At 56.4% G+C, this 23710-nt stretch overlaps 2 protein-coding genes across 2 annotated transcripts; one reads left to right on the top strand and one right to left on the bottom strand.

Annotated features, from left to right (window-relative positions):
• Positions 1-42: 42 nt before the first annotated feature.
• On the bottom strand, positions 43-12987 carry PTPN23 (protein tyrosine phosphatase non-receptor type 23; the record flags this gene model as incomplete). The annotated part of the gene is made up of 25 exons (XM_080715014.1): positions 43-519; positions 589-702; positions 784-922; positions 995-1099; positions 1207-1391; positions 1466-3197; positions 3268-3447; positions 3527-3678; positions 3757-3911; positions 4006-4317; positions 4430-4575; positions 4764-4829; positions 4920-5034; positions 5121-5200; positions 5328-5386; positions 5472-5528; positions 5796-5843; positions 5922-6053; positions 6129-6209; positions 6363-6494; positions 6600-6649; positions 6838-6914; positions 7132-7259; positions 8249-8323; positions 12904-12987. The coding sequence occupies 25 exons, from the start codon at positions 12985-12987 to the stop codon at positions 43-45; spliced, it is 4881 nt and encodes a 1626-aa protein (XP_080571140.1).
• Positions 12988-17225: 4238 nt separating this feature from the next.
• LOC308276523 (15 kDa protein A-like) lies at positions 17226-21036 on the top strand (the record flags this gene model as incomplete). The annotated part of the gene is made up of 5 exons (XM_080715341.1): positions 17226-17402; positions 17885-17986; positions 20324-20395; positions 20451-20543; positions 20905-21036. 5 exons carry the CDS (start codon positions 17226-17228, stop codon positions 21034-21036), a joined length of 576 nt encoding a protein of 191 aa, XP_080571467.1.
• Between the last annotated feature and the right edge of the window lie 2674 nt (positions 21037-23710).

Below are 23710 nucleotides of genomic sequence, written 5' to 3'. Positions count from 1 at the left end.
TAAGGGAAATGCGTAGTGTCATCAGGACTGGTGGCAGTGCCATCAGGTCTTATTGAGTGTCCAGAGGGGGTCGAGTAGGCTGAGGGGGTCATCGGGGAGCCGGGCAGCCCGTAGGCCCTGCCCATCGTGGGCTTGTAGAAAATCCTGCTTGCTCATCCGCTGCTTCCCCCGCAAGGAGTTGTCCAGGGAGAAGGCCTCTGGGGTTAAGGAGGCCAGCAGCTCCAGGGAGGACGAAAGGGGCCCGGAGCTGGGGGCTTCAGGCTCTGGTTGCTCCTCCTCAGGCTGGGGGGCCTCAGGCAGGGGGGAAGGAAGGGGGGGAGGAGAGGAGGGGACCAGAGTGGGTTCTGGGAGGCTGGCGGCCAGCAGGCCTGGAGGCTCCGTGGGGCCTGGCAGGCTGGCAGCCGGGGTGTCTATGCCCCCGGGAGGTCGGATGCTGAGCTTGGCAATGGTGGCCTGGATGGAACTGATGGGCACGTCCCCACCCAGGACCAGGTCCTGGGAGTCCTGAGCCAGGTGGTTCTGAGAGGACAGAGAGTGTGAGGGGGTGCAAGGCTGCAGGTGGCCCAGCGGCCCAGGGGCCCCTCTCACCTTCTGGGCGAGGCTCACGCTGGGCAAGGGTCTGCATGGCGGCGGCACACCGTGGCGCTGAAGGACCTGCTCTACGTGTCTCACCAGTGCCTCATGGCAGAACCTGAGGTGCAGCTGTAAGGGCAGCGAGAGGGCGGTCAACTGGCCGGGCAGCACCCCAGGGCAAGGTGGGCCAGGCAGCCCCCCCACACTCACTTTCTCCTGCAGCATGTGTTTCCTCTGCTGCCGCATGCGCCGCACCAGCTGGGGTAGCACAGGTATCCCGCGCCCGGCCTCCACCTCCTGTACGGCTGCATAGAGCAGTGCGAAGGCCCCCGTGCGGCCCACACCGGAGCTGTGGCAAGCAAGAAGTGGCATCAGGCCAGGCCACAGCCCACAGCAGGCCCACGGGCAGCCGCCAGCCTACCTGCAGTGCACGACAACGGGCGTGTGTAGGGGCCGCTGGTGCAGGTAGTGCGCATGCACCTCCTGGATGAAACGCAGCAGGTTGCCGGGGCTGTCGGGCAGGCCTCTGCAGGTAAGGCAGCAGCGTGTGGGTGCGGGGCCTGAGGCCTCAGAGAGCAAAGGAGCAGCAGCCTCCCCCACCCTGCCAGCGCCCAGCCAAGCCCGTGGACGCACAGCTCTGGCCACGTGGGGAAATGCAGATGCACCAGAGAGCGCTTGAGGCTCTGGTCACGGAACTGCAGGCTCAGTACCCGCTCCACGTGGGTGTCGGTGGTGCGCACGCTGCTCAGGGCCAGGCTCAGGGCTCCGTGCACCATGGGCTGGCCCCTCTCTGTGGGGAAGTAGCGGGCCACCTTTTGCTGAGGAGCAGAGCAAGACGGTTGGGGCTTTGGTCCCACACTGCCTGCCAGGCCCCACCGAAGTGCTCCCTCACCTTCTCCATCTCGGCCTCAGACACCAGCATGACGATGACCGACACTTTCTGTTCGTGTACCATGAGCCAGAAGTCAGCGGCTGTGCCAGGCAGTGGGGCCTGGGTGGCCACCAGAGGCGGGCAGTATGGCGAGAGCCCCTCCACACAGCTAGCATTGATGTAGTCGTCCTTGCCAGAGCGCAGCACCACGCGGTTGCTGTCGTAGGGCATGACATCCTGGTGCCGGTTCTTGAGCGAGTAGCAGCGGGCGATAGCGATGGAGCGGCCTCGGGCATCGAGCTCCTGTGCATCCTGCAGCTCCCGCCAGACGGCGTCCAGTGCCCCTGCGTCCCCCAGCTGGCCCCGAAAGGCCTCCAGCTCCTGCTGCAACTGCTGCAGCTGCTCAGGATGCTCGTAAGGGTCCTTCTCAATCAGCTGCAGCGCCTGTGGCCGACGGCCCTCAGCTGCATCCACCTTGGTAGGCTGCAGCAGGGGCTGACCGCCCCCGGGGGACTGAGCACCCCCATGCTGGCTCTCGGGGCTGGAGGAGAGCAGGTCTGCAGCCGCAGCACCCCGGCGCAGGCATGGCGGTGGCTCTGCTGTCGCGGGCCGGGAGGGAGCTGGACCAGGCCCTGGTGATGGGGCAGGGGAAGGCACCAGGTGGGGGGCAGGAGTGGGCTGGTGGGTAGGTGGAGGGCCTTGAATAGAGAGAGGGGTTACCTGGGGGCCCACAGGCCTGGGAGAAGGAGCAGGACCATAGGCCAGGGTGGGATGGGGAGGCTGTGGCGGCCCAGGACTAGGGAAAGGCAGAGCCCCTGGCTGGGGGGGTAGGGGGTCTTGGGAGGGGCCGGGGTAGAGCTGCGTATGCAGGGGTGGTGGTGGCTGCCCCAGGACACCAGACTGAGGAGCAAAAGGGTAGGGAGGCTGCGATGGGAGGAGTCCTGGGGCCTGTGGTGGGAAGAGATGTGGGTGCTGGAATGGAAGGGGCTGCTGGGGAGGGGGAGGCCGAGGCCCAAACGCCACCCGTGGAGCATGAGGCTGAGGCTGTGGCTGTGGCACCATCCTGGGGGCCGGAAACCCTGTGGGGACCCCAGGAGAAAAGTGGTGCTGAGCTGGGGGGACAGGAAGAGGCTGCTTGACAGCTATGGGGTACGTGTAGGGAGGCAGGGGCTGAGGTGGGGGCCCTGGGAAGTGGGGCCGGGGAGCAGCATGGCTGGAGATGGGGGTCTGGATGGTGTCTACTGTGGTGGTAGCTGGCCTCACGGCCACAGCCACCTCAGGGCTGGCGAACTGGGGCGGTGGAGCCGAGGGCAGGCCTGTGGCTGGTGGGGGTGCGCCCAGCGCCCCGTAGGGACTGCTCACACCATGCTGGGGGGAGGATCGGGGAACAAGGCCCATATCGGGCGTGTAGGCAGGGGCTGGGTAAAGGGCAGGCCCGGGTGCCATGGGCATCACAGGGGGCCCTGAAGCCCGGGGCTGTGCCAGTGGGGTAGGGGCCGAGTAGGTACCCGGGGGTAAGGGACCCGAGAGATAATGGGGCCCTGGGCCTGTGGTGCTGGGGAAGGGGCCGGGAGGAAGGTGGAGTGGGGTGGCGGCTCCCAGGAAGGCGTCGGGCAGGCGTGGGCCACCATCGGGCAGCAGGCTGCGTAGCTGGTCCGGCGGCTCTCCCATCTCCAGGGCCTCACCCTCCTCCCTGCGGGGTAGTAGTGGCTTTGGGGCTGTGGGCCGTGGTGGCGGCTTCTTCTTCAGCTCCCTGTGGGAATAGGCAGGGAAGTAAGGCCAGGGTCTGGGAGCACAGCCACGGAGGCCAGGGCCTCACCCACCTGTCTAGGAGCTGCTGGCGGGCGGCCTGTCGGGCCTGGCAGGCCGACTGCGTCTGCTCCAGCAGTGCGGCCACCTTGCTCTCCAGGTCCCCATAGAAGTCCTTGCCCTCCTGGGACTTTTTCATCAGGTCCTCATAGGCTTCATACGAGGCCACCAGGGTCTGCAGTGTGGAGTTCCACCTGGAAGGCAGAGCGCTGGGGTGGGGCGAGTCGCCACGCTGGGGTCTGGGGACAGAGAGCAGCATGGCCAGGCACTGACTTCTGGTCCAGCTCGCTGAGCACCCGCCGCACAGCCGCATACTGCACATGGACCTCGGTCAGCGCGCGGAGGACGTTGTCCTGGGCGGCCAGGTTCTGCTCCAGGTACACCCTGAGCTGGTCGTACTTCTTCAGCTGCTCCTCAAACAGCTTCTGAGGGAGAAAGCGAGGGGACACGCTCAGGCCCTGCCCCAAGGTGGCCCCAGCAGAGCCCTCCTGGCCGCTGCCCACCTTCATCTCCGAGTGGTCCGTGGTAACCAGCGAGGCTGTGATGTCGTCCTTCTGGATCAGCTCACGCAGCTGCTGCTCCAGGGATACGCGTTGGTCCCGCATCTCCTGCACCTTGGCTAGGATGCGCTTCAGGTTCTGTAGCACAGCCTTGTCCTCTGGGAGCCAGGAGTGAGGCAGAGCCGAGTGAGCCAGAGCCGAGGAAGGCAGAGCTGCCCGCCCACCCGCCCTGCTCGGGCAACGGGGGCTCACCTGCACTGAGGGCTGGCGTGGGCAGCGCGGCCCGAACCTGCTCCAGGGGCCCGCTGAGCAAGCGCAGGTTGCTGACGTGCAGGTTCATGGCACGGTGCAGCTCACTGTTGGTGAAGGAGGCCTTCTCGTGTACTTCCATGTACCTGGCCCACTCTCGCCTCACTTCCGCCAGCTCAGCCTTGGCGACCGCTGGACTGGACACAGCCTGGCCCACGGCTTCCTGCAGCCTGTGCTCCTGCAGCTCGTCTTCCTCCAGCAGGTCCCTGATGTCCTTCAGTGAGGCCTCCACATCCGTGAACACGCCGGACAGCGCTGCAAACATGCCCAACAGTGTGGGGGCAGCCTGAGGCGGCTGGCCAGGCAGCCCTGGCCACCCCGGGTGCAGCCCGGCCTCCAGGCACAGAGAGGCTCCCGTGCTGCTCACCCTGCATGGACTGGACAAGGTTCTTGACGGTGTCAGGCCGGACACTGAGGGCCGCACACTTCTCCATGAGCTGGGGTGGGATGTGGCTGTACGCATCCAGGTTGTCCACCGTCTCAGGGTCCAGCTGCATCGAATCCATGAACTGACTGCAGAACAATAGGGCCCGGTGGGGGCTGGGTGCTACTGCAGCCAAGTCCGAGGCACAGCCCGCTGCTCGAGCCTCCACCCACCACAGAACCAGGGAGCAGCAGTGGGGAGGCCTGGGAACCTGGTGGGAAGGCACTTCCCACTCGCCCACCATCAGCGCTGTGACCCCACGAGGATCTCCACTCACTCTAGGACTTCATTCTTGTCCTCGATCTTGGCCATCATCTCCCGCAGCAGCTTGGCCTTCTCCTCACTGTGGAAGTGACAGCAATTGCCAGGCTGTGTCCCAGGGGTGCCACCCCTCGGGAGTCAGGACGGGGCCAGCCCCTCGCTCCCCACCGACCTGTAGAGCGATGAGGCCTCGTGGGCAGCCATGGGTACCAGTTTGGCAAAGATGTCAGGGCCTGTAACAGCTGGGTCCGTGGGGTTCACTGGCAAGGGCTTCACCAAGGGGGCTCCTAAGAAAAGGCAACTGTGGAGACCAGGCCCACGCAGGGCCGAGGCCGCCCTCACCAACCCTGCTCGCGGCTCTCCTCGCTCACACCTTTCACGGGCTGAAGGGTGTCCAGTGCCGGGACAGCCTCGTGATAGATGAAATCGTTGTCCTTCTTGGCAGAATTGTACCTGGCCGGGAGTGGGAGCAGTGAGCACGGGGGTTGGTGGAGACCCTTGCCTAGACTCCCAAGGGGCCGCTGCTCTGGGCCTGGGCAGGAGCACGTGGACCTGCAGCCCACTCCCACTCTCCACTCACTTTCCCCCGATGACATCCATGGCGAAGCGAAGGGCGTCCTGCACAGCATCGGGCTGGCCCTGTGGGCAAAAGGCGGGAGAGGTGGGCCTCAGCGCCGGCAGCCCTGGCACCCCGGCTGTGGCGGCTGGCCTTCCTCAGCCTTACCTTGGCCAACTTGATGGCTTCATTGAGCTTGTCCAGGGCACTCTGGAAGTAGGCCACCTGTGGAGGGAAAATCCCGGTCCTTCCTCTGCCCAGACCCTGCTCCCTTTGCCTCCCACCCAGCTGGCCCTTAGCAAGCATGGGGCAGCACCACGCTGCAGCCCTCTGGGGAGCCGGCCACGCCTCCTGGGCCCCAGAGAGGAGGCTGCACAGGAGGGAGGCATGCAGGGCTCAGGCACAGTGCACTCACAGGAGGGAGGCACGCAGGGCTCAGGCACAGTGCACTCACAGGAGGGAGGCACGCAGGGTCAGGCACAGTGCACTCACCCGCTCCCCGAACTTCTGCTGCTCCTCTGCCTGCTTCCCCATGTGCAGCTGCAGAGAAGGGTGTCACAACTTGCTCCCCGAGCCACGGCCGCTTGCCCACCCACACCCAGGCACCCAAGTGCTCACGTGCGCCACGGCTGCAAAGTAGTAGATCTTCATCTGCACCAGCTTCTTCCAGTCCTTCTGGATCCGGCCCAGCAGTGCAGCCGTGTCGGGCTTCTCCAAGGCCCGGCACGCCTCCTTGTAGTAGTCAACCACCTGGGAGACAGCACTGCCGGTCAGCGGGCCAGGGCAAGCAGGCACCCTCAGTCCCCAGTCCCCAGCCGGCCCTACCTGTGCGCTGATGCGAGCCACCAGGAAGCTCTTCCTGTTGTCCAGCATCGACTTCTCCAGGAGGCACTCCTGCGCCTGGCCCTGGGGCGACACAGACAGCTACTCCACACACCTTGTCCCTCTCCCTCTCCCCTGGGTGAGTGGGAGACCAAGGGACCCTCCCCACCCTGAGACGCCATGCCGTGTGTGACCCAAGGCCCCCGCGTCCCCAGACCTAATGCAGGGCCAACTCACCAGCATGAGGTTGACATCGAGGGTGAGGACCTGACGGCTCATGTCTACGCTGTACGCCTGTGGGAAGTGCTCCCGCAGGTAGGCAAAGGCACCAGCGGCGCACTGGAAGTGGGTGCAGGACACCTTCATGCCCTATGGGGAGAACAGTGGATTCACACCCAAGGCGGGCCTCTCACTCAAGGCCGGGACGTTCAGCACCCCCTCAGCATCCCACAGATTCCTCACTGCCCTGCTCACCTCCTCAGACACCCGCTTGTCCATGGCCCCCAGCATGGAGTGCAGCGCACCTGGGAAGCAGAGGCGCAGGGTGAGGGTGAGTCTGAGGGAGGGTAGTCAGTGTGCGGACACCAGGCTGCAGCAGGGGAGGGCGCCTAGAGAGCCCAGTGCTTCTCCCTGCCTCCCGGGCCTGTGGCCGCCTGATGGCTGAGAGCCAGGACAGGGTGAAGCAGGCCAAGGGGAGGAATTGGGCCCTCACCAAGGTTGTAGAGAATGCAGGCCTGCTCGTACTTGATGTCCTCATGGGCCACAGACTTGCCTGAGAAGATCTCGGTCCTGCAGACAGGCCCCCATCATCTAGAAGGCTGAGGCCAGGCAAGTGGCCCCGCCACCCCAGCATGGGTAGGAGGGGAGGCCCGGGAGCCCGCACTGGGCCACACCTCTCCCTATGCAGCAAGAAGGGGGGGAAGGAACACCCCACCACCTAGACACCCCATTGCCACACACAACCTCCAGGCCCCCCCGCTGCCCAGCCCTGCCTGCCGGGCCTCACCAGGTGACCGGGACGGCAGCCTCCTGGCCTGAACCCATGGGGACCCGACTCTGCAGGTAGTGGAGCTGGCCGAGGTACTTGCGAAGGACGCTGCAACCCTCGAAGTCCCGAGGAACACGAATAGCATTCTGGGGTGGGATGGGAGAAACAGGCCTGCCATCACCTAGGGTCAAGGATGGGCAGGCCAGCGCACCCACCAGCGCCAGGAAATGCACAGCAGTAGAACAGACACTCCAAGGCTCAAAGAGAGCCTCGGCTTGACCCACACTCACTCGACAAGCCATCCCCCATGTTTCCAGGGGGCAGGGCATGGCATTTCAAAACCTCTATCCACAAAGATATGTTGAAAATTTTATACTAAGAGACACAGGAACAAGACATATACATTAAGTAGGTTACAGTATAGGTGATTTATGGTCCTACGGTGGATTTTTTTTTTTTTTTTTTTTTTTTGATACTAGAAATGAACCTGGGGCATCTACCTCTGAGCTACACCCTCGGCTCTATTTTTACTTTTTGTTTTGAAACAGGGTCTACTGGGCTGCCAAACATCTCACTCCACTGCTGAGACTGGTCTTGAGCCTATGACCCTCCTATTCTCCCGAGCCCTGAGATCACAGCATGCGCCCCACGCTCCATGTGGTTCTATACACACAACACCCCACCTCTGCAGATGCCAACACCTGAGGACATTGAGTCCCCATGTAAAATGTGCCAGTATTTACATGCAACACACACACGGGTCTGCATTGCTCTAATGCTTGATGCAATATAATAAGCAGTTGTCACGCTGTATTGTTTAGAAAATAAAGAAAACCAGTCTATACATGTTTGGTACCAGCACAGCCATTAGAGGCTTGACTACATTTCAACCTGTAGTTTATGGGCTCTGCAAGTGTGGAACCCCGACACAGAGGACCCAATATATATATACAAAAGACTGTGAAAAAGAGTTTTCAGATTTCATTTTTGCTTTTTAGTAATTTCAAATTTTACTACAATAATTTTTACTAGTTTTATTAGAGAGGAAAAAATACTAAATTCAAATAAGACAACAGTTCTTTATCTCTCTATCAAGCCAATCCTGTTCATGCCTAACTCAACCTCCCCACCCTACCTGTCTAAGCAACTCCAACTTCTTCAGCTCCTCATTGTAGGCTTCTGGGTTCTCTCCATAATTCTTCAGGACAAACTAGAGAGAAAAAGCAAAACAAGCCAGTGAGACCCACAGGCTTTGCTGAGTCCTGGGTGCTCACCAGCCAGGGCACACGACCCATCCAACCCACAGCTACCACGTGTCCCAGGCCCATCAGAAACCAGCTCCACAAAGGACAACACAGGATGCTGCGCACACGAGCCTCCTCGTCTGGAGTGGCAGGAGAGTAAGACTGGAATCTCCTAACAAAACACACCCCACTGAACATCGAGACTGAGGGATCCCAATACAATAACACACCTCCGTCGATAGTAAGTCACCTAGGAAAAAGAACAGTAAGGACTCTTCAGATCTAAAGAGCAAGGCAAATCAGATCAAATGGGCCTGACAGACATCTGTAGAATATCTCATCCACTCCAGGTGCAGTGGCGCACACCTGTAATCCCAGTACTCGGGAGGCTGAGACAGGAGGACAGCAGAGTAAGGCTCAGCTTCAGTAACTTAAGAGATCCTGTTTAAAAAAAAAAAAAAAAAAGAAAAAGAAAAATAGGGCTAGAGTGTAGCTCAGAAGTATAATGCCACTGGCTTCAACCCTCCATACCAAAAACAAACAAACAAACAAAAAAAACCCTTTCATCCAACAACAGCTGAATTCAGTTTCCTCAACTGGTCATGGAACCTTCTCCAAATTAGATCAATATTCTAGACCACAAAGCAAGTACTAACAAATTTTAAAAGCTGCCAGGAGTGGTGGTACATGTCTGTAATCTCAGTACTTGGGAGGCCTTGATACAGGAAGATGGCAGGTTCAAGGACAGCCTCAAGAAGTAACGAGAGTCAACGCCAGGTGTGGTGGCGCATGCTTGTAATCCCCGCGCTTGGGAGGCGGACACAGGAGGATCGCGCAGGTGCTAAGAGACCCTGATTAAAAAAGGTCTGGGAGTGTAGCCCGGAGGTAGAAGGGCTTCCAGGAACCCCAGTACCACCAAAAAAAAAAAAAAAAAAAAGTAATGAGAGTCTCATAAACCTAGTGAATTTATTTCAAAACAACAACAACAACAAAAAAAAAAAAATTAAAAAGGGCTGGGGTGTAGCTCAGAGGTAGAATGCCCATGGGTTAAATCCACAGTACCACAAAAAACAAACAAACAAACAAGCCCAGGTATGGTGGTACATGCCTGTAATCCCAGTACTTAGGAGGCTGAGACAGGAGGGTTTCAGGTTCGAAGCCAGCCTCAGCAATGTAGCAAGACTCTCAGCAACATGGTACAACCCTGCTTCAAAATAAAAAAAATAAAATAGGGCTGGTGGTATAGCTCAGAGGTATAACATCCCAATACCATAAATACCACTGGGTTTAATCCCCAGTACCATAAATAAATTAAAAAAGAGACTGGGAATATAGTTTGAAAGTAGACTACCTCTGGGCTCAATCCCTAGTACCACTACCAAAATAATAATAATAATAATAATAATAATAATAATAATAATAATAATAGCAGCTGGGCGTGGTGGCTATTATGTAATCCCAGCATTCGGAAGGCTGAGACGGGAGGATCGCAGAAGCCAGGGAACTTAGCTGGCTCAAATGGGACCCTTCAGAATCCCCAAAAGGGTCACAAACTCAAGTCTCCCTCAAGAACTGGATCCTGCTTTGTTCTGGAGCCACAACCGTAACTCTAAGAGGACAGCACATTTAGCAATGAGAGCAGGAGCATGAGGCCTTCCTCACCAGCTGTGCTCCTGTATGGGAAAGCGCACCCCAGAAACCGCTGATGGCAGAGTTCTCATCTGGGAGGAAAGCCCTGATGTGTAGTGGGAATGACCTAGACAGAGAAGGGGGGAGTCCTGCACCAGAGGGGCCTGGCACACCTGCCACAACAGCATTCACTACCTCAAGAGCATCTGTCCACGCAGGCCCTCAGGCTCAACAAAGACCAACAGACCAAAGCAGCTGGACTACCCTGCTGCAGGACCTGCTGCCTGGGTGTGACTGACAATCTGGGCCAGACCCACACACTCCACAAAGGACATTATTGCCCAAACACAAGGCTCAAGGGCCTCGCCACAGTCTGTGAGGCGGAGCGGGAAAGAGGCTGCTAAAGACTCAGGAACACACGCTCACACGTCTGTGTCCACCCACCTCCCCTGGGTCCCTTTCGGGACTGCAACACGCTGCTAAGGAACCAGCCATGTGGAACCTGTAAGGCTGTGTGTTCTAGGAGGTAAAGCAGGAGGAGGAACAGGCAGGACCCTGCAGAGCCGATTATAGTACCACCCAGCTACTTTCCCTGATTTCTGAGCCAAACCCCTGCTTTTCCATTGTTTTACTTCCTCAAAGTCCCTGTATCCATGAGCTCTTTCCCTGGCCTCCTGTTACCTCTGGCCTGGATAATCCCCCCATTCAAGTCCATCCCTACACAGTGGCTCAAAGTGTCTAACACAACTCTGATGTCACCCCTAGCTTTCAATCCTGAAACACACAAATACACAGAAAAAAATAAACCTAAGCATGCTTATCTCAAGACAGTAAAGTTACAAGAGGAAAACTAAAATCTAAAAGAAATGCGCTACAGTAACTTAGCAAAGCCTGCAAGACCAAATGAGTCTAAGCTAGTTTGACCCTTCACAGCTGCTCCCACAGCCTTCAAAGACTGTCCCCGCACATCCAGGGAAGTCTGGCCAGGTGCTTTGAAATTACCACCCTCAGGCACCAAGGCTTGTCCACATGGTGTCCCTACCTCTAGCGGACTGTGTCCACAATCAGGGTCAAGTCAGTGCCTGTCCACACCCAACAAGCAGTCAGGAAAAAGAGGCTCATTAGGTGTGTGCATGCTCAGCAAATGGCGGCCCTCAGAGGAAAGGCAGAAGACAGACACACAAATTGCACTGAAGGAGACACCCAGTGGGTATTAGAACTAGGCCAGGTCACTCAGCCCACACGCCTATGCGTTCCCCCCACACAAGGATCCACTGCTTCCCAGGATGGATCACTCAGAGCCAACCCTGAGTGAAACAGAATAGGCCTTTGGTGTTTGAAGCTGAAGTTAGAGAACAGTGTGGACAATCCAGGCCATCTGTGCATGGAGCTGCTCTTCTATAAAACACAGAGGGCGAAAGAGTCAGGCAGTCCAGCTGGGTGGCTCCAATCTGTCACAAGAGGTAAGAAAAGCCCACCACAGGCGCTAACAATGTCCCATGCCCTTGCTGCTAAGCAGCCAGGGATGGAGAGGAGACCTCTGGTCCTCTCATTACTTTCTCTGTGTAAGCTAATTTTCGTGTATAAGTATAATTTTTCAAGAGTCAGCTGTCCCGTGGGAAACCTGGAAAGGGAAAACTCCACTGGCCTGAGAAAACAGGCTTCACCTAGATGTGCGTAAGAGGGTCAGTAACAAGAGACAAGTGGCACACTGTGGGGCGGGTCAACTGAGTGGCATGACTGCGGGCAGCTGACAGCATCCCAAAGGGTACGCCCAAAGAAACACCACAGGGCCCGAGCGAGGGCAAGACCAAAGTTCCCATGGGAGAGAATCGGGCACAGACGGGGTGTCACTGGCAGGATGCAGCAAACTGGAGACAGGCCTGAAAGCAGGCAGCTTCTCGGGCAACGCTGGTGGGAAAGTGGAGATTTAGGCATCAGGTCACCTGGTGTGAGGAGGGGGAGAAGCCAAAGTGGCTGGCGGAAGGCAGGGGTTGTCACCACTGTAGTCCCTGGCTGGTATAAAACAGGCACTCAATAACTATTTGCGCAGTTAATGAATGAATCCATCATCTCAGTTCCTGAGCCTGATGTGAGCTCAAGCGCAGTCAGTTAAGGGCAGGTATCTTAAAGCAGCAATAACCAAACACTAACACCTGCGGCTAAATCATTCGCTGATGAAGAGCACAAGTCGGCCGTCACCTGCTTCCAGTGAGTCAGCATTCTGGCCTCTAAAGCAGAGGTAAGAAGGTACAGGGCAAACAGATGGTGTAGCTCAGTGATGAAGCCCTTAGCCTGCCATACACAAGGCCGAGATTCAAACCTCAATACCAGGAAATGTGTGTGTGTGTACACATACATACATACACTTCATTATGTAAAACGAGAAGAGTGTGATTCAGGTTTACAAAAACTCATCTGCTTGAACACGTATAAAAGAGCAGATGGTAAACAGTTAACAAAATTCCGGTGTTTTAGATCAATTAGTGTAATTTCCTGGTTTTATAGATGAGAAACCAAGAGCCCGGGCTGGGGGTGTGGCTCAGCGGTTAAGTGCTGGCCGCGCATTCAGGAGGTCCTGGGCTCGATGCCGGCGTGGCCTGGCCCCGAGGAGACACAGTCTAACACGGCGGTGGTGCGAAGGGATGAAGGCAGCCCCTCGGGAAGCTCCTTCCACACCCGTTCTCTTGGCCCTGCTGCCCCGGCGGGCGGCCTCCCCAGCAGCACCGACCCCTCGGGAGGCCCCGCGCGGCGCGCCCGGCTTCCCCGCTCCCCGACGGCGCCGAGTTACGCTCGCTCGGCAGCTTCCAAGAGCGGAGGGGCCGTGTCTTTAGGGCCGGGCTTCCGCGGAGGAGTCTTCAGGCGAAGAGACGCGCGGAATCGCAGTGTCCCGGCCGGGCCGGCCGAGGCGCCTCACCTTCTTCACAGCCGGCTGGAAGAGGAAGTCGCCGGCCTCCTTCAGGTCCAGCCAGATCATGGGCATGCGGGGCACGGCCTCCATGGCGAGACCGCGACCCCGCCGCTCCCTCCCGCGTCCGCCGCGCCGCACCGCACAGCGCGCACGGCCCCGCCCCTCCGCGCCGGAAGCCGCCGGTCACGCGCGGAGGAAGCCTGTCGCGCAGCCTGCCGGGAAGCGCCTCTGCGCACGCGCAGCCCGCTGCCCTCCGCGCGGGGGCCTTCGGGAGGCGCCCCCCCCCCCCCGAAGTAGAAGGGCTTCTGGGATAACGGCGGACCTCCGCTGGGCGGCCCGCTCTCCGGGGAGAGTGTTAAGCTTTGTTACCACTATTAAAAATTAAATAATAAGCCGGGCGTGGTGGCGCACGCTTGTAATCCCAGCATTCGGGAGGCTGAGACCTGAGGATCGCGGTTCGCGGACAGCCTCGGCTACTTAGGCCCTCCGCAACTCAGTGAGACCCTGTTTCAAAATAAAGAATAAAAAACAGGGCAGGGGGTGTAGCTTGGAGGTCAAATGCCCCTAACCCGCAAAAAAAAAAAAAAAGTTAATAATAAAACGCAATTGCGTCTGTTTTTCTTAGAAAAGAAAATTAAGCCTGGTGTGGTGGCGCGCGCTTGTAATCCCAGTACTTGAAAGACTGAGACTGGAGGATCGCGGTTCGCAGACAGCCTCCGCTACTTAGCGGGGCCCTTTGCAACTCAGTGAGACCCGGTTTCAAAATAAAGAATAACAAATAGGGGCCGGGTGTGGTGGCGCACGCTTGTAATCCCCGCACTTGGAAGGATCGCGCAGGGGTTAGCCCAGAGGTAGAAGGGTTTCCAGGAACCCCAGTACCACCAAAAAACCCCAGTAAGGTCTGGGAGTATAGCCCGGAGGTAGAAAAGCCCCTGGGTCCCACCCCCACTACCACACACACATACACACAGAATAAAAAATAGGGCTGGGGTGTATCGGAGGTAGAATGTTCCTGGGTTCCATCTCCAATACCGCAAAAATAAAATAACGAAGAATAAAAGGGCTGGAGTGTTGCTTGGAGGTAGAATGCCTCGGTACTGCCACGCCCGCAGTCTCAGTACTTAGGAGGTAGAGACTGAAGCCTCAGCAACGGAGCCGGACTCGAGACCTCGTCTCAAAATAAAAATGAAATAGAGCTGCAGGTGTTGGTCGGAGGTAGAACGCCATTGGGCTCAGTCCCCAGAACCACACACACACATTCCTGAACCACTGCTTTACGCAGGACAGGGAGGCGGCTGCCAAGCCCCTCGTGCTCCGAAGGAGGCCGGAGGGCCCGCGTGGCGGAGCCGTCCCGGCCTCGCCGCCTCGGCCCAGCTCCTCCCACGGCTGCGAGCGCCGGGGGAACCGCGGGCGCCGCGCGTCTTCTCCGGGAGCCTCCAGCACAAGGTTTGAAAATCAGCAGGACGAAGACCTCGGTGCACCTGCGGAACCAAGCCCCCGTACCTGGGCCTCCCGGCCAGCAGATGGCGCCAAAGCCACGTGCCAACAGCCACCTGGTGAGGCCGAGGAAACGTCTGAGTTGCTGAGAGCCTCCTCCCTAAGTAGCTAAGGCTGGCTTCGGACCTGTGCAACCCTCCTGTCTCAACCTCCCAAGCGCTGGAATGCCAATCGTGCGCCACCACGCCGGCTAATTACGGCGCTTTTGTTTTGCTTAGGACCAATTGAATTCCTGGGCAAGGGGCGCTCTGTGAAGGGAAGGGAAGCGGTGAGGCTTTGCCCTGTCCTGTCCCTTGGCAAGCCTTGGGTTCAGGCTACAGGGTGGCCAGCCTTGGGGACTTCCCAGGATGAGTGTAGCACAGCCCAGCCAGAACCTGGAGACATCCTGGCCTTTGCAGGGAGGCCATCCATGCTGGGCAGCACACTGTGAAGGTGGGGTCAGCCTGGGGGACTCTTAGGTACAACCAAGGCTGCTCTGCCTTGATGGCAGTGGAGCAACTTGTGCCCACATGCTGGTCTGGAAACATCAGGTGTGGCCACAGACGATTTCTCCACCCCAGGCCACTTGTGCAGGCCACTTGGGCAAGGGTTCCAGAATCTGTGCTCACATGCTGGTCTTGCAGGGTCAGGTGTGTCTCCAGGCTGCAATGTGGCCACAGCCAATTTCTCCATCCCAGGCCACTTGGTGCCCACCTCCTGACCTCCCCATTATAGCAGGGCCTTCACCTAGACCACTATGGTGGACGGCTTTCTTCCCCCAGCCTTTGTGAAAGCTTTGGTGGCAGCTAGCTCCTCTAGAGGTGTGGGAGCCACAGGGACACTCAGAGATGCAGGTCTCACCTGCTGTGCCAGCTGTGCCTGGAGGGCACAGGCCCTGGCATGAGCTCTCGCCTCTTGCAGGTAGAGGACTATGGCGTGGCTGTTACTATTTCTTGCTCCCTGTGCCCTCTAGCTGCCATCCGGAGCCCTGGCCCCAGGTCAAGTCAGAAGCTAGGTGGATCTTGGAGGAACATCTTGCTGGATGCCTGGGCAGACGGCACTAATCTGAGTAAAGTCCCAGCTGCTGCTTACCAGCCCTGAATCAGGACCCGGTCCCTAACCTCCCAGCCTGAGTCCCAGTGCAGGAGCCAGGCCTCCTGTTTGCCAAGGGTCTTGGCTGTGGCTGCAGGAAGAGCCCCACCTCCAAGGTGCCCTCTGCCTCGCGAGCTGGCCCAGGGGCCCTTCCACCTGAGCTTGACCTCGCTTCACATGCAAGGAGATGGAAGCCCAGAGCCTGAGGAGTGGCAGGGAAGGGGCACTGACAAAGCCCTGAGACTGCTCTGGGTCCATAAAGCACAAGGCACTTGAAGAGCTGGCCATCTGAACCCATGCCCTGCAAAGCATACTGTCAACAAAATCTAAACATTTTCCTTCCCCCTGAGTCTCCCAGGTCAGTTCCCAGGACTGACTGCTGCCTTACAACCTCAGGGTCTAGTCTTTTCCCCTGGTCACTGGGTGTCTGAATCCTACCTTTATCATTGCAAGTAACAGAAGAGCCTGCACAAACTAGCTTAGACAGAAAATCTGGAAGCCCCTCCGCCTCTAGGCCAGGTGTGAGCCAGCAGCTCAGCAGTGCCAGGAGGGCTTGCATTCTTCTCCTGCCCCTCTGCTCTCTAGGGTGTGATCTCATGATGAGGTGGCTCATCCCACATCTCAAGATGTCTTCTTCCTCACCCCTACTCATGCTTCCTTTCACTTCTGGATGGAAAGAAAGTGCCTCATCCTCCCACCTCGCATTCTGAGATGTGCTCTAATAGGACCAGCTTCATCACCTGTTCACCCTGACCTGACCACCCTGGCTGATGTAGACTAAGCTGAGCACTCTGCTCCCAGGACCATGCAGATCCTCTAGAAGAATTTGGGGCCTGACTGGAAGGAAAAGAAGCGGGGAACAGATGCCGCCAACCTTCCACAACAGGCCTGCCGACCAGTTCCAAGCCTCCCCAGCCCCTCCACCTCGCGGGACTCCAGCTGCTGTTGGGAGGCCTTTCTTTGCCATCGGGTCATCTTGCTGTGGCTGCCTTTCAGAACCTGGTGGCTCATGCCTGGAATCCCAGTGCTTGGCAGGTTGAAATAGGCTCAGAGGTTCAAGGACAGCCTCAGCGAGTAGTGAGCTGCCATTAACTTAGCAAAACCCTGCTTCAAAATAAAACTAACAAATAAGGCTGAGAGTGTAGCTTGAAGGCAGAATACCCAGTATCACAAAAAAGAAGAAAAAAAGAGAGAGAGACCAACCAGGCATGGGATATTCTTGCTCTTCTCCCCTCCAGCAAGAACCTACGATCCTCCTGTCTCTGCCTCCAAGTACTGGGATTACAAGTGTGCACCACCATTCTCGGTGACAAACGATTACTTTAAAAAAAGTAAGTAACAGAGTAGATGCCAGTTTGAACCCGCCTGTAACTGGATCATCTCTCCATGAACATGGCTGAAGACTGCCACCCACAGAAACCCTGGATCTGGCCCTTGCTTCCGGGATCAAGCAGGACAGCTGGGAAAGAGTGCTAAGTCCTGGGCTGCTGTGGCCCAGGGCCTCCCGTGGGCCAGAGTGAAGGGACACTTACCCAGCACCACACAGGCCTCCTATCCCACTCATGATCCGCATCCCTCCTGGGCGTTGGCCTGTTGCCTAACGCTTCCGGCCCCTCTTGGCCCACAGTGTTTCCCAACATTGGCCAAGGGAGGGAGGCCCTCATTCAGGAAGTTGGCCCTCCGTGTTGCCAAAAGCCCTTAAGCAAGGTGGCCCGAGTGGGACCTAAAAAGGGGCTGCAAGTAGCAGGCCAAGAGGCACAATGGCAGGCACCTGGACGGCTCTGGTGCTGCTGGCTAGCCTTGCAGTGGTGTCCTGCCTGCCACGGCGCCGCCTCAGGTATGAGGACGCTGTGGCCAGGGCCATAAAGTTCTACAACGAGGGGCAGCAGGGACAGCCTCTCTTCCGCCTGCTGGAAGCCATCCCGCCATCTGGCCAGGTGAGTGTCTGTGACCCGCCCAGAGAGCGGGTGCCACCAGCCTTACCCCTGTGGAGCTGACAGGCGGGAAGGCGCAGGCCATTCCACTTCCACCCCAAGGTAAGGAAGATCGTCGTCTCAGCCCGAGAGCCTGGACGGCAAGACTGGCTGCTCGGGCAGCGGGCAGCATGGGGTCCAGTGGGCCCTGGGCTTCAGGGAACGTGAGACCGGTAAGGGGCAGGCAGGAAGGGTCGTCTCCAGGGTCCCCTTCCCACCCATCACAGGATTCTTGCTCCTATGTCAAGGGGAAGATACTGAGAGGCAGAAAGAGGAAGGCCAGACAGCTATTGAGTGGTATCTCCTGGGCTTCTTTCCAAAACACTCACAACTGCAACCTCTGCTCGGGAAGCGCAGGCTCGGACGGAGCCCCCAAAGCCTCTCTGGGCCTTTACTGTTGCCACAAAAAGAAGGTGGTGGTCATGAGTTTTCTGTTGCCTCCCTAGAACTCCAGCACCAGGATCCCACTCAACTTCAGGATTAAAGAAACAGTGTGCACCGCCATCCCGCAGAGGCAGCCAGAAGAGTGCGACTTCCAGGAGGGCGGGGTGAGTGTCATCCCTCTCTCTAGCCTCCGCAAAGCGGGTGGCCTCTCTGTGGGCCTCCTTGGTGGGCCTCAGGGGGATGTGGGCCTCTGCCCCCTCACCTAGGGTTTGAAATGTGGAAGCCTTTTCAAAGTTAGATTTTCTTTTTTTTTTTTAGGAACTGGGGATTGAACCCAGGACATTCTACACCCGGCTACACTCCCAGACCTACTTTTTATATTTTATTTGGAAACAGAGTATCAACTAAGTTGCTGAGAGCCTCACTAAGTACCTGAGGTTGGCTGAGAACCTGCAAGTACTGGGATTACAAATGTCTGCCACAACGCCTGGCTTCAAAATCAGATTTTCTTTACTGCTTTTTTTTTCCTACACACTACTGTAGCCAGGAGTGGTGGCACATACCTGTGTTATAAGTGTGTGCCACCTTGCCCACCAAAGCAATATTTTATTTCAAAATAAAAAATAAGATGGGCTCACCCCTGTAGTTCCAGTACCTGGGAAGCTGAGACAGGACTGCAGGTTCAAGAACAGCCTCAACAAGTACTGAGACTCTCATCAACCTAGTGAGGCCCTGTTTCAAAATAAAGAATAAGATGGGTGTGGTGGCACACGCTTATAATCCCAGCATTTGGGAGACTGAGACAGAAGGATCACGGTTCGAGGACAGCCTCAGCTACTATTTAGTAAGGCCTTCTGTAACTCAGTGAGACCCTATTTAAAAAAAAATTAAAGAATAAAAAATAGGGCTGGCAGTGTAGCCTGGAGGTAGAATGCCCCTGAGTTCCATCCCCAGTTTTGCAAAAATAAATAAACATACAAACAAACAAAGAAAATAGGGCTGGGGGTATAGCTCAAGGGTATAATGCCCCAGGGATCCATCCCTGGTGCCACCAAAAAAAAAAAAAAAAAAAAAAAAGTAAGCTGGAGCTGGGCGTGGTGGCGCATGCTTGAAATTCCAGCATTCAAGAGGCTGAGACAGGAGGATCACGGTTCATGGACAGCCTTAGCTACTTAGTGAAGCCCTTTGCAACTTAGTGAGACCCTGTTTCAAAATAAAGAATAAAAAATAGAGCTGGGGTGTAGCTTGGAGGTAGGATGCCCCTGGGTTCCATCCTCAGTACCGCAAAAAACAACAAAAAAATTAAAAATAGGACTCGGGGTATAGTTCGGAGATAGAATGCCCTTGGGTTCTTTTTTTTTTTTTTTTTTTTTTTTTTTTTGGTGGTGCTGGGGTTCCTGGAAGCCCTTCTACCTCCGGGCTACACTCCCAGACCTATTTTTACATATTTATTTGGAAACAGGGTCTCCTAAGCCAGCGCGAGGGGCTAGCTTCGAACCTGCGCTCCTCCTGTCTCTGCCTCCCAAGAGCGGGGATTACAAGCGTGCGCCACCACGCCCGGCTAATGCCCTTGGGTTCTATCCCAAGTACCATAAAAGTAAAATAATTAAATTAGATAGGCTGGGGATGTAGCTTAGTGGTAGAATGTCCTTGTATTCAATCCTCAGTCTCTCTCTCTCTCTCTCTCTCTCTCTCTCTCTCTCTCTCTCTCTCTCTCTCTCACACACACACACACACACACACACGTTTATTTTTGGTGGTACAAGGAATGAAAACCAGGGGCCTTCTACCTCTGAGATACACTCCCAGACCTATATTTTATTTGGAAATAGCTGAGGCTGGCTTCGAACCTGTACGATCCTCCTGTCTCAGCCTCCCAAGCGCTGGAATTACAAGTGTGTGCCACCACGCCCACTACAAATAAATTTTTTTTTAAAATTAGAAAATTAGCCGGGTGTGGGGGCACATGCGTTTGGGAGGCTGAGACAGGAGGATCGCACAGGCTCGAAGCCAGCCTCAGCTACTGAATAAGGCTCTTAGCAACTTAGTGAGACCCTGTTTCCAAATAAAGTATAAAATAGTTCTGGGAATATAGCCCGGAGGTAGAAAAGCCCCTGGGTTCCACTCCATTACCACAAAAAAAAAAAAAAAAAAAAAAAAAAACTTTTTTGAGGAAGACACTGGGTATTAAACCCTCTGTGCCACACCCTAGCCCTTTTTCATTTTACTTATTTGTTTGTTTGTGGAACTGGGGATTGAACTCAGGGCATTCTACCTTTGAGGTACACCTCCAGGGTTTTTTTTGTTTTTTTTGTTTTTTTTTTTCTTTTGAAACAGGGCTACTAAGTTCCTGAGGCTGGCCTTGAACCTGTAGGCAGGCCTCCTGTCTCAGCCTCTCAAGTGCTGGGATTTCTGGAGTGGGGTACCACAACCAGCTCTCTAACACACAGAGCCTTTTCTTGTTTGGTAGTATACCTGTGTACTCTCTGCTGTCTTCCCAGTCCTGCCTCTGGCTGCTGGCTCCAGCACCCATGGAGTGCGGAGGGCAGACTCTCATCCGATGCCCTGCCTGGGTTAGGAGTAAGGGAGGGTGGCCAGGTGCTTCCAGCTCTACACCCCTCCCCACAGGAGGAGCGGTCCTGCCGGGGCGAATTCTCCACTCGACGGCTACTGCGCTTCCTGGCCATCAGCTGCGACAGGGCCTGCGGGGACCAGACCGAGGTGAGCTGCCCCTGGTTGTGTCCACTCTGTGGTTCCACGTCCAGCCTCTGCCCCCGCCCCGGGGCCCCTCAGGCATCAGTGTCCTGGCTGCCACCAGCACAGGGCATCTGGGTTTCCTTCTCTGGATGGTGGGCCCACCCGGTCCTTGGCAGGTTGTTGAGGCTGGCAGCCAGCAAGGAGGGCCAGACCTTCTGGTAGGGTCTGCAGCAGGAGGAGCTGGAAGCGGGAAGCCGGTGAGCCTCAGACTCACCTGCTCCCCCCTGTAGCCCTCCAACTCCTCCAACTTCAGTCTCCTCACACCCGCCTTGAGCAAAGCCCAGGGGGGCAGGGCAGGGGACTGACTGTCTTCTGGCTCCTGCAGACCACCGGTTTTGCTGGGCCTCCCCTGGAAGACCCTCCAGAGGCCAAGGCTGATGAGCTGCCCCCCGCCATCAGGAACTTGTATGAGGAGGCCAAGTATGGCATTATCAGCAACATCCTCAACAATTTCTAGAGCTGGAGAAGAGAGGGCAGGTGTCCCGCCCTGAGCTCCCCTCCCGGACTGCCTCCTTCTGCTGCTCCAGCCTCTCCTGCCCTTTCAGAAGACCCCAGCCCAGCCCCCCCACACACCTCTGCACACCTGTCTCCCCACCCCACTCTTCAAGGCCCGATTCAAAGCCTCCCTGTGGAAGCCTGTGGATCAGGGCACAGTGCTCAGACCATACTGGCGTTATGTGGCTAGCGTGTGCCCGCCACACCTCCTGGGCCACCTGAGGGTGGCTGTGGAGTGGGCAGCTCCTTTTGTGCAAGACCTCGAGTACCCTTGCTCCCTGCCAGTCACGACAGCGGGAGCCCCTCCCAAGTCCAGGCCCCCTGGCTCAATAAAACATTTCTGAAATGAGTGACCAAGTACCAGGGGATGAACAGAGTGTGGCTGGGCTGGCTGAACCTGGGGCAAGAAGACCAACGCTGCTGGGGTGGGGGTGGGGACCCAGATGCCCTATACTCGGGGCTGGAGCAGAGGGGCCAAGGAAGGCCGAGGGCTCATCTCGGCTTCAACTGCCGGCAGCTCCTTCCTGCCCCCACCCCTATCACAGCTCATCAGGACCTCCCTCTGGACCTGGCTTGCATTTCAGACTCCTTCCAGAGACTGCCTATGGGCGCCCGCAGAGTCCTGAGACTCGGTATCTCACCCCGTCAGAGGCTGGTCACTGCATCTCCTCCAAAACTGGAGTGCTGGGCTTGGCCTTCCCCCTTCAGACCACAGCAGGTACACCAACAAACCTTTTATCGAGGTCTCTGGAGAAAGGGACTGGGGCAAGAAGCCCTGTCTGTGAGCCATAATAGTAGCCATCGTTGACCCAGGCTCGGGGGCACACACCTGCAATTGCAGTACTGGGGACTGAGACAGGGGGATTGCAGGTTTGAGGCCAGCGAGCAGTGGCCGAATGAGACCTTGTTTCAAAATCAAAACTAAAATAAAATAGGGCTAGGGTGTAACTCAGAGGTAGAATGCCCTGCATTCAATCCCCACTACCCCCCCCCCCAAACACATACACAAAAGTACTGCTGGGCTGGGCACAGTGGCCCATGCCTGAAATACCATTCAGCTGGGAGGCTGAGACAGGAGGTAAATTCAGTGGAAATCCCGGGCAATGTAAGAGACCTGGTCTGAAACGAAAACCAAACAAACAAATACACAGGGTTGGGGATACTGCTCAATGGTAGAGCTGCCCTGCGTTTACGTGTCACCTGAGGTCTTGTCCTCCCTGGGATCTGCAGTCCAGTGCCCTCCACTCACGCCACCAGATACACCCCCCAGACATGAACCCAAATCCCTTACTACTCCCAAATTCCTGATTTAGGTTTCCTCTAGCTTTTTTTTTTTTTTTTTGTACCACAAATTGAACCCCAGGGCCATTCTTCCTCTGAGCTATGCCCCCAGCCCTGCTTATTATTCCTTATTTTGAAACAGGGTCTAAGTTCCAGAGGGCCTCACTAAATAGCTGAGGCTGGCCATGAACCTGTGATCTTTCTGTCTTAGCCTCCCAAGTACTGGGATTACTGTTACCGCACACAGCCCAGGCATTTATTTATTTATTTATTTATTTATTTATTTATTCATTTATTTGTGGTACTGTGGACTGAACCCAGGGGCATTCTACCTCTGAGCTATATCCCCAGCCCTATTTCTTTTTCGGGGGATTCGGGTCTGGGGATGGAACCCAGGGGCATTTGACCTTCAAGCTACACCCCCCGCCCTATTTTTTATTTTATTTTTTTTGGTGGTACTGTGGTTCCTGGAAGCCCTTCTACCTCCGGGCTACACTCCCAGACCTATTTTATACTTTTTATTTGGAAACAGTGTCTCTTAAGCCAGCGCGGCTGGCTTCAAACCTGCGTGATCCTCCTGTCTCTGCCTCCCAAGCGCGGGGATTACAAGCGTGCACCACCACGCCCAGCCCTGCCCTATTTTTTATTCTTTATTTTGAAACAGGGTCTCACTAAGTTGCAGAGGGCCTCACTAAGTAGCTGAGGCTGTCCACGAACCGCGATCCTCCAGTCTCAGCCTCCTGAATGCTGGGATTACAAGTGTGCACCACCATGGCCATCTTAATTCTTATTTTTGAAACAAGGTCTCACTAGGTTGATGAGTCTCACTGTTTGCAGAGGCTGTCCTTGAACCTGCAATCTTCCTATCTCAGCCTCCCAAGTACTAGGATTACAGGTGTGCATCACCATGTCCTGCTGATGTGATTTACTTCTAATGTATATATGTATTTTTTTTGGTGGAACCCAGGGGCTTTTCTACCTCCAGGCTACACTCCCAGACCAATTTTATATTTTATTTGGAAACAGGGTCTCACTAAATTGCTGAGCCTCACTCAGTAGCTGAGGCTGGCTTTGAACTTGTGCAATCCTTCTGTCTCAGCCTCCCAAGCGCGGGGATTACAAGCATGCACCACCACGCCTGGCATTTACTTCTAATATTTAAAGAATAAATCAAGCCAGGCGTGGTGCCACGCACTTGTAATCCCAGCATTCGGGAGGCTGAAACAAGAGGATCGTGGTTCACGGACAGCCTCAGCTACTTAGTGAGGCCCTCTGCAACTCAGTGGGACCGTTTCAAAATAAAGAATAAAAAATAGGGCAGGGGGTATAGCTCAGAGGTTGAATGCCCCTGGGGT

Source organism: Muscardinus avellanarius (genome assembly GCF_963383645.1).
Source record: "Muscardinus avellanarius genome assembly, chromosome: 18".
NCBI lineage: Eukaryota > Metazoa > Chordata > Mammalia > Rodentia > Gliridae > Muscardinus > Muscardinus avellanarius.
This window is presented reverse-complemented; position numbering and strand designations above follow the sequence as displayed.